The 10033-nt window shown below is 51.9% G+C and overlaps 3 protein-coding genes across 3 annotated transcripts; 1 reads left to right on the top strand and 2 right to left on the bottom strand.

Moving 5' to 3' along the window:
* Window positions 1–233: 233 nt before the first annotated feature.
* COCSUDRAFT_58082 (hypothetical protein) lies at window positions 234–1185 on the bottom strand (the record flags this gene model as incomplete). Its single annotated transcript, XM_005644332.1, has 2 exons — window positions 234–761; window positions 1168–1185. The coding sequence occupies 2 exons, from the start codon at window positions 1183–1185 to the stop codon at window positions 234–236; spliced, it is 546 nt and encodes a 181-aa protein (XP_005644389.1).
* Window positions 1186–2256: 1071 nt separating this feature from the next.
* Window positions 2257–4565, top strand: COCSUDRAFT_67604 (hypothetical protein; the record flags this gene model as incomplete). The annotated part of the gene is made up of 5 exons (XM_005644333.1): window positions 2257–2268; window positions 2582–2794; window positions 3158–3261; window positions 3562–3651; window positions 4116–4565. The coding sequence occupies 4 exons, from the start codon at window positions 2257–2259 to the stop codon at window positions 3605–3607; spliced, it is 375 nt and encodes a 124-aa protein (XP_005644390.1). The 3' UTR covers window positions 3608–3651; window positions 4116–4565.
* A 987-nt stretch (window positions 4566–5552) lies between these two features.
* COCSUDRAFT_44268 (hypothetical protein) lies at window positions 5553–9993 on the bottom strand (the record flags this gene model as incomplete). The annotated part of the gene is made up of 10 exons (XM_005644334.1): window positions 5553–5652; window positions 6009–6130; window positions 6429–6613; window positions 6973–7068; window positions 7490–7603; window positions 7826–7903; window positions 8122–8304; window positions 8710–8917; window positions 9216–9503; window positions 9892–9993. 10 exons carry the CDS (start codon window positions 9991–9993, stop codon window positions 5553–5555), a joined length of 1476 nt encoding a protein of 491 aa, XP_005644391.1.
* Between the last annotated feature and the right edge of the window lie 40 nt (window positions 9994–10033).

Consider the following 10033-nt stretch of genomic DNA (forward strand, 5'->3'; position numbering starts at 1 on the left):
AATCTGGTCTCAAAGTGCCATATAATCAAAATCAACCCTCACACTACAGATTACTGGATCAGAGCCGCTCTCACAGCCGTACAGCTGCTGATCAGCAACTCACTTGTTCTCTCCCCTTCTGCAGTGGCTGTGTCTTTACTTTGCTGCAGGGTCTGCATCTGCCCGGGCAGCTGCACCTGACAACGGTGCAGCAGGCTGATCCCATAGTCATTGCCGTGCACCAGCTGCCAGTGTCACTTCGCAAGGTCCTGGCCCGGGAAGCCAATGCCTTTGCGCGGCGCTCCGATGAGAGTGAACATTACGGAAGCCAGGATGCCCACAAGGATTGGCACCGCTAGGGCAATGTTGGGAGGTAGGCAAGCGCCAAAGAAGCAGGTGCTCACCGGTGGCGTCAGCATGGACAACGTGAGAAAGGTCAGGACCGAGATTGACGCGTGAGCCCAGTCGACCCCAGTCCTCTTGTACTTGGAATCCCACGGGGACGGTGGCTGTTGGATGTTATTATCGCTAGCAGCGGCTACTGGGTGTGCATCTAGCAGTGCATCGTGGGGCTGTCCGTTGCGGTTTGGAGCTTGCTCTTCATCTGTTACGGGTTGTTCCCCAGGAGGATAGCCGTACTCCTGACGAACGCCTGCCCACCACAGTCCCTTTCGGGTGACAACGCCGTAGCAAATCCTGCCTCCTGCATCAGTGATGCTGTCGGTGAAGGACATCAGGAAGCAGCACGCCGCCATGATGCCCAGAAACACTCCAGTAAGGACCTGCCATGCACAACACGGCAGCCAGGATGTCATGATCACTCAGGATGAGCAGCAAGATGCAGAGCTTGGCATCACCATCATTCAATAAAGCAGGCCTGTGATGATGATTGCCAGGCTGCAATCGTGAGTTTGCTCTGCAAACTGCAACGCAATGAGAAGCAACTTTGTACTGTTGCAAAGTGCTGAGCAGGTGGGGCACCGTGACGCACGTATTGCATGATGCCGCAAGTGCCGTTCTTGTCAGGCACCAAGGTTGTCAGAGGCGCCAATAATTGGAATGTGAGGAATGTGCCAGTGGGCATAAAGTAAGCGAGCTTCGTCCATGGGTCTGAGGACATTTCTGGCCGCTGCCAAAGGGCCAAGGCTTTTAGAGTGTCCAGTAGGGTACCTATGGCTGCTCCTGCACCCCAACACCATGCGGCATCCGCTCAAAAAACCAGCCTTCGAATTTCTTCGTCTTCTCTGTTCCTTATTCGTGCAGTATATTTGAGATCAATGTTCGGAGATTTCCAGCTAGCCACCAGCGTAGCCAACATACGCTGAACCCCGTATTTGAAGGTTGATGAAGTCTTGCGTACAATTGCTGGCAACACTCGATGCAATCTGGAAATAAATTTTTGGTATTCAACGTCAGGCACTGATCTTTCTGGATACCCCGTACAAAGGTTACCTGAGATCTGATCGACAACTTGGAGTGGTTTGTCAAAGTTTTGAGTGCAAACCAGTCGATGTTTGCGAAATAGGCACTTGTACCGAATCACAACACCAAAAGTGATCGGCACTTTTACTTTTCGAATAGGTTCGAACCGATCAAGGCATCAACGTCATTCAAATAGACCCCAAGGCACTCTAGAAAAGGACAACGCCTTTCGATTGCACTGCTTGCCCCTCAGTCGTGTCACAAATGCCACAAACGGAATCCAACTCCTCTGCTGTTCATATCTAGAGGACGAGATTCGAATCTGTACATCGAACTTCTGACAAGTGTTTCTTTGTTTCGTTTGTACCCGCTCCCATCGAAAATTGCTTTGAGAAGATCTGTTGACAGGTGTGCCCTTTATGTTGTGACATACATTCCCATTCTGTTAGATCATTCCCAGGGGTCATCCGATCAACTTTTCAGTCTATTTTTGCCCTTTCTTCTGGATGCAAAACGAGCATTGTAACAGAGTTCGCACTTGTGAAGAGGTTCTCTGTTCTGACTGCAGGGAGAGAAAGATTAGGTATGCTGCGAACATCAATACCGCTGGTCAGGACCTTGTACAGAGCCCTGCCCTTGGAGCAGGTTTCTTTGCAGAATCTGTCAGCAAAGGTTGAGCCTTGCGCTTGCTCAGGTCGCTATCAGAACACCAGCAGTGCAGCAACCGGTTCTGCTGATGTCCAGAGAAAAGCCGCGGTGAGCATTCAAACTTCTGTCCCCTTGAATTGCACGGCGTGCAGCTCCACTGCTGCTTAAAATTTGCTTCATCTCTGCACGGTGGACCAGTGAGGCTCTATGGTTCCGCTTGTCAGCCACTCTTCATGGTAATCCATGGCAGAGTTTTTTTTCCACCCCTTTGTGGAAGGACACTGTCGATGGGTGACCTTGGAAAAGTGGCTAACAAGAGACTTTCACACCTCAAAAGCATTGGGTCACAACACTGGCAAGAAATTTCCCCAGGCAGCTCTGGGCTGTGTGCCACTGGCAAGTCCACCAAAGGTCCAATTAACTGGCAGCTTTCATGACACATTGTATGCAGACACACTGCCTTCTTCGGCAGTCACAGCGCCATAATTCAAATCAATGCAGCCGAAATCAGCCCTGCATTTTGTGCGCACAGGTGAACAGGCTGCTGTACAGAAGCAAGCAGCGGGGCTTCCTTGAGATGGATCTACTGGTGGGCCTGTGGGCAGAGAGGAACCTGCCCAGCATGGATGACTCACAGCTGGCAGCCATGGAGACCGTTCTTGACCAGGAGAACCCTGACCTCTTCAAGTGGCTCACTGGGCAGGAGGAGGCTCCCCAAGCCATGCAGGCCAACCCAGCATTTGTGGTGAGCACCTGTCGGGGCACTCTGTGCGGGAAACTGTTTCCATCATCTTGGAAGGGATGTCTGAATTTCTTGCTGTGCCAGCTAGGGAGGCTTGACGCAGAGGGTCATGTTGGTGCTGCCATCAGAAATTGGCAGCCCTCAACCAGCAATTTTTGCTAATTCTTGCAGTGTCAAGCATCCAACCTATCATGTCTGAGGTGTGGTGCTCTTCGAGCGCATGTCTTTGTCATGGCAGGCCACCTTCATCAGTCCGGCCATGATCCTCAACCAAACCTGGCAGGGGCTTTGAATGTATCTGGGATGGCCAGTAGCTGAAGGGCTCCACGATTGAAGTGGCTCACAGGAGTCGCATGCGATGCGCAGGACATGAAACATAACGTAGAGGAGCGCCTAGCGGCTCACAGGGACAACGCTGCAATGTCACAGCCGGGCAAGGACTGGGTGCGCGGCTGGGACGACTGGAACAGGTAGAATTTGACTGCTCCTATCTGTTGTAGCCTGCTCTGAAAGCGGCCACATTCCCAAAAGCTTGAAAACTCAAATTTCCGGTTGTTCGCTCGGTATATCCCAAGCAGGACACCCCTTCTTGTGGATGGATTGGACTGTGCAACCGATGGATAATAGGAGGCTCTGCACAAAGTCCGAGATCTGATATTTGCATGTCATCTGCCTTTTTGCTTGCATGTCCGCCTCACAGGCTCAAGTAGGATTTTGTTCTGCAAACTATACTCTGCTTATGACTCAGGCAGGCTCATTTGATTACGCAGTTCTCCGGGGCCCAATGCAATGGCCGCCCCCGAGCGCAAGGAGTGAGTGTCTGACTGCGCTGGCAGCAGCGCGGATATTGCAAATAGTTAGTAAGGACCCCTTCAGCTGCGGCCTGCATATTCTAAATACCCTCCGAACTCAGTCAGCAGAGGATTTAATCATGGCTTGTGTTGTGGCGTGCCTTGCATTTGCAGTTTGTTATATTCCTCTGGTCGTTAGTACCCAGATGACTCACTGTTTGTGAGGGGATAGGAGTCATTGCGACGCGGTGAGGCCTGTTCAAAATTTCAGTTGGGCTTCACAGCAGGGAATTCTGGCAAGTTGATTATTGCTTTTGTCTCTTGAGTTTGGGGATTCTGGAGATCAGTTTTGTTACTTTTGCCAGTGATGTTGAGATGGACTGATGAGCTGTATTTCATTCTGATTGCCATTCGAGGCAGATTTGTTGGCTGGCCTTCATCCATTATTTGCAGCCAGAGAACTCGGAGGCAATTTTGGCACATTGTCATGTCTGCTTTCTGTGGCTTACAGATTTCTTTCTTGTTGCTTACAGATCAGCGCTGCACAGATGACTCTTCACTGCCTGACAGGACGTCCAATAAGACAATATCGTGCCAAAAATGGCGTAAGCAGCTGATTTCAGTTGCGCTTAGGTATACTATAGTGGTCTTAGAACGACCATTAAATTATTTATTACCATCAGAAATTGGTGTTTGTAGGTTTAGGTCTTCTGTGTTCTTGCCTGGAGGAATATTGTATGTCATGACCAGGTTCATCAGATTTGATGAATGTCCAATGAACATGCGGATGCGGCTCATGTGCAGAGCACACAATATTGACGGGCATTGAGAAAGATCCTTTCATTGCAATTTTTCTTTGACTTTGGTTGGGAAGGTTTGCTATGGTGGTGGCACCCATATCTTGTGAAGCTCCTCTGTGAACGTCTCAGGGCTTTCGGGCATGTACAAGTATGATGCATTTATGTAACAATTCATAAAGATGCAAGGCAGCACTGTCACGCATGGCTTGCCCACACGCATTGCGATGCAAAAGGCTTCACCATGGAATGCTAGCACTAGCACTACAACATTAGTATGGGACACAAAGACAGGCTGCTTGAGATGAAGTTTGACATGCTGCGAGTCTCTTGAAACCTGCTACAAGCCGTCTGAGCTCCAGAGCAAGACCAAGATTATTCCCCTGACAAGGAAAGTCAGACCCTGCTGCTATTGCATGAGCAGCAGGTCGCACCCTGGGCATCACAATCAACTGAAGAGACACGAAATTGGGTCAACTCCAAGCTAGCAGCACATCATAGAATTCCTAGAGGAACCACTTCTTTCACACAAATGGCCGACAAAATTTAGTGCCTGTGAGGCATGGTGTCAGGCTGTGTCTTGTGCAGCAAAGCTCTGCCTCGCCGCCAGCAGTGAAAAGTGAATGTTCGGGACCTGTGCACCTCCAATCGATGCCTCAATCCCAGTCGCTCACTAGGAGAGACCCACCCCACTGACACACCCCTCTGACACACCAAACCAAACAAATCTTTTTGTTTCTTGTTCTTCAGATCACACGAGAGTCTCCGGCATGCCATAAAAGCCGCGCAGACCACTAGCCGTCATGTCCTGTGACATGATGGGAAGAATACACCTCGTGCACTAAATGCGACCCAGCAATGCACTGAGATGACCAGTTGATTGTGGGTTGTTACAAACAAATGGCCGCTCTAGATGTTTCTTAATGTGAGCAGCCCTTGTGGGGTACCAGAGATGAAACTATTCCCTCTTTGGGTGGCCATTTTTTATCCTGCGCATAGGAATGCTTACATCTCATCAGCCCCTAAAAGGCCGACAGATCTGCAGTGCTTCCATTTCCATGTGGTCGCATTTTTCTTGCGCATAGAAATGCTGACATCTCATCAGCCCCTATTGGGCTGGCAGGAATGCAGCAATTCCCCCTCTCTGTGCGGTGATTTCTAATTCGCGCAGATTCAGACATTGTTTTCGTTGCCAGGGGCCTGAGCATCTGCTGCTGGAATGTGCGACTGCGCTGTTGCCAATAATTCCTCCAGCTTGCCTGGCACCTTCACCCTGCACATGCACAGGTGATCTGGTGTCAGGCAGTGAATCTGCATATGCATGTGTGATGCCGTATGCAGCATGCCGAAGTGATGTGTCTCGATTTCGATCACAGTGTTCCAAACAGCAAAATCTGAAGCTGCTCTGGCCTCACAGCATGCACAATTAGTGGCAACTAGGCATACAGCAATACGAGAAGGCATACACAAAAGCTCTCAAGGACATTTTTAGTGTGAGTGTTGAGCGATTGAACAGACACATCAGCATGTTTCAGTGTCGGAACCCAGAGCCAGATCAAACACTAGTGTCGTTGCCGTCTGCTGGCGGCAACAAGAGGCCAAAAGGAATTGATCAAATCTTCCGCGCACCTGAAAGCAAATGTGCCAAGGTGGCCGCTTGCTGTTACCCCACCCTCCTTGCCTTCTTCGTCCTTCTTTGCAGGTGTGGCATCTGAATTCGCTGCGGCATTCACGCAGGCAAACGTAGTGCCCTGTGTGAAAAGAGACCAATTGATAAACGAAGCTCGCAAGGTGCGGTGTTTGCCATGTCATTCTTTGCAAGATTAGGCAGTCTCTGACCCAAAACATGCCCTGGCCAATGCAGGAATGTCTACGTCCCCACAGATTTCCCCAGCAATACTCATACCAAGTAACTTCTCAAGAACATCAGCCAATAACAAGCATCCGCCATGATGAGTAGTTCAAGCCAGATTAGGACCCTGTAAGCAACCCTGGAGTAATTCCCCCCTAACTGAGGCCATAAATAAAAATCTGAAATAGTCGCCCCACCTTGCCGCCGTCCATGGGAGTGAGCTTCATGCCCGGGAAGAGGTTGGCGTTGAGCAGCAGGCGCAGGTTGCCACGCTGGCGCATGACTAATCGAGCCTGCCCCCCACCCGCCACATTCACCCTCAGCTCGCCCCGGCCGCGCTCGCGCCACTGCGCGTCGATGAACTCGAACAGCACGCCGTCGCCTGCGCCCACATGCCGGCATGCATTAGTCACCCCTTGCTCGTCTCCCCACTGCCGACTGGCTCCAATAAAGCCCAGCGGCAATCAGACGCGCCTGCAAAGCGTCTGCTTGTTGACAAAAGCGACATGATAGCACACAGGGCATACATCTTGTAATAGCACACAGGGTAACAGCCTTTTCCTTCATATCTATACCTGTGGACCCTGGAATCCAGATGAGCGAAAATGCTAGAACGCGATGTGAAAGAGAAGACGAAGGGAAGCCTCGTTTCAGTTCATGGGGCAACTCTCAGCGATTGAGTGTGTCTATAAAACGCAGGGTCGGGGATACAAAGAGTGTGTAAAGTCCTGGTCTGCGCACCTGAGAAGACACAGCGCTCCTCTTCCTCCCCAGTCACCCGCTGAGGCTCGGCCTCCGGCAGAGGCAACACCGCCGGCCGCGTTTCCTGCCCGCCACCTGCGCAGTGGTCATCTTTTACTAAGAAACAACACAAGAGAACCCATCGTGTACTCATTAGTAGCTGGTGAGATTGCGCCGTCTCCAGTCAGAACATGGAGGCCCAATCTGAGCCTTGGAGGACAATTGCGATGCCTCACCTGAAAACAGTTCCAAGACCATGACTATGTACCATGAAAGCAGGAGATAAAGTGCCGCATGATACTATGCAAGACCTCTCACCTGACACAGAACACTGCTTGCTCTCATTTGTATTCAGGGGCTATGAGAGAATCTGTATCAGGTAGGAAGCCTTCTCATGGTATCAATGCGGCATTACTGCAGCGACATCAAAATCCGCATATCCACAGGCTTGCCTGGCGGCTCAACGAAGCAACAAAATGAGAAAGAGAGCTCAAGTCAAACAGCAGGGAAGGCTCACCAAAGACCGAAGATGCCGGGAGGTTGTTTGCACCAAATATATTCTGGACACTGGGGAAGCTGCTCGCAGCTGCCGGAGTCGTGGAGAAGGTGAAGCTCGATCCTGTGCTGGCACCTGCAGGCATATGACCAAACTCTTCGATTTTTAATCTTTTCAAATCCTGTGCATCCTGCACGGTACATGGCTAAGTGCTCCATGTCAGAGAGTATGGCTCACTACCGGCATAGAATGACATGTTCAACGAGAAATCCCTTACCAAATGATACATGTAGATGGGTGACACATGAGTGCAGAGCCTGAGATATAGAGTTGGGGCCATGCAGCAGAGCACTGCACCTGTGTTGAAGGAGAAGCTGGTGGAAGCTGGCGTGCTGGCCTCGGCGGTGCCAAACGCAGGCGCCGCTCCGGTGGAACCTGGAAGCAGACACCACAACCTTCAGCTCCATTTTGCGCAACCTTTCAAGCTCTCTCATGGCGGTCAGAACAGCTGCAGCGACAACCCTTTGGCTCAATCAAGCCGCACGCTAGCCTAGCACAAAAATTTGCATGCCAGTCAAGCAATAAAGCAGTGCGCTCAAGATACCTTCTGTTTTGTAATATCGTCTTCGTCATACAGAGACAAGATGACTCACCGAGCGCGCCAAAAGAGGATCCGTTCCCGAGCGCGCCAAAACCCCCCGAGGCGCTGAATCCGCCAAAGCCGTTGCCCGCGGCCGCGGTGCCGCTCGCGAGACCGCCAAAGCCGGAGCCGCTCGCCGATGCGAATGTCGCAAACGCGCTGCTGCCGCCCGGCTTCTCGGGCGTCTCTGTCTCGCCTGAGCGCCAAAGATACACTCATTGAGCGAATGCTGGGATTTAAACGAGCTTCAGCATGCTCATCTGGTGGGTGGGTACAAGAAGGAACCTTATACTCCCCGTGAGTATGCAAAAAAAATGTTAATTGCCTGTCAAGGACGCCCTCTTTGCGTCCATCTTCATCAGAACAAAAGATATATAACCCTGCTTGTCTGCTGCCATGAACAGGCAGATGTGGACAGTGTAATGTTGTCAGCAAACGCTAAAAATTCTTGCAGAGCAGGTTCCGTCGGTCCGGCATGCATCCATGCATTGAGATGTGCTAATGGCATATGAAGTATTGGTATGACTGCCATGCGCACGCCATGTCTTTCTGCAGTGACTGCAGCCGGACCGCCTGCTGCACAATTGAATTAGTCACTCACCTTCCTTCTTTGCTGGGGCCTCTGCAGCCTCTGCCCCCTCTGCCTCCCCAGATGTCTTGGCTGCTGCACCGTCCGCCTCCTTCTCACTAAGCTTCTCCCCTTCCTCCTTTGCTTCAGCCACCGGCTCTGGTTGTTCTGCCTTCCCGGTCTTCCCATCCTCTGCCGCTGCGGCTGCTGCCTCCTCCTTTGCCGGCTCCTCCTTTGCAGTCTGCATGCCACATGCAAGCCCCATCACCGCTGATCTATACAGGTCCTACTGCATGTCCTTTCTACGCAATTTGGGAAGCAAGAGGTCCGTTGGCATACCACTTTGTTTACTTGTGGGCTGTCAGCTCCAGCGTCCAAAATGCAGCAATTCTCATACTTTGCCCTCAACAGACTGAGTGGGGAGAGTGCTTCCGTCTACAGTATATGTGCAGTTCACATCCGAAAGGTGAGCATGCATGAGTACAGTCTTGCTTGAACGCAGAGCGCATGCAAATGGTCTGCTGCAGCAGAGTACACACCTCTGGCGCAGCGGCTGGCATGGAGGCAGCAGGCGCTACAAGCGACACGCCTGCAAAGGGGTTCCCTCCGGCAGCAGGCGCAGTCAGGGAGATGCCCGCGAAGGGATTGCTCGCCGCGGCCGGCGCGGCGGCTGTGGTGGCCGGCCCGGCATCGGCGCCCGGCTCCGCTGCAGCCGGTGGCGGCGGCGCGCTCGGCGCGACGGCCGCGGCAGCGCCGCGGCGCGCCTTGAAGATGCGCCGCTGCTTCAGTGTCCCCTCGTCTGCACGCCTGAACTCACCAGCGACCACCTGCGCGTGCGAGCTTTTGATTTAATGGTTGTTTAACATTGCACACGATTGAAGCTTCTCCCCTGCCGCCGAGTGGCGACGAGGAAAGTGTGAAAGCTGTTTCCCAGCATGGGTACGAAACTTTTCGAGGGGGCCCAAAATTTGATTACTTTTGCTGATAAAGTGTAATTAAGTGCAACCTTGCTGAAGTCTCTCCTAAACACTCGTCTTGATTGGCAATATGCAGCAAGGAGACGTCCGATTACCCACAGCAGTGCAACCCTCTGCAACAGCTCTGTGTCACACAGGATTGGCTATCTGATACAATCTCAATTTTGCTGGCCAGCAAGAAGGGTACAGTTGGCAGATCGGGCCACACTGGATGCTATTGAGTAGAGATTCTGCGCACCTCTTCATCGCTGTCTGAAGGAGGCTCCTCTCGGCTGAGCTGGCGGGCTCCAGAGCGCTTCTTGGCTGATGGGATGAGGTGGTCTGTTGGACGCTTAGACATCTCAGGCTGCTTTCTAAATTCTTGGCACCACCTTAAACCT

Source organism: Coccomyxa subellipsoidea (genome assembly GCF_000258705.1).
Source record: "Coccomyxa subellipsoidea C-169, whole genome shotgun sequence".
NCBI lineage: Eukaryota > Viridiplantae > Chlorophyta > Trebouxiophyceae > Coccomyxaceae > Coccomyxa > Coccomyxa subellipsoidea.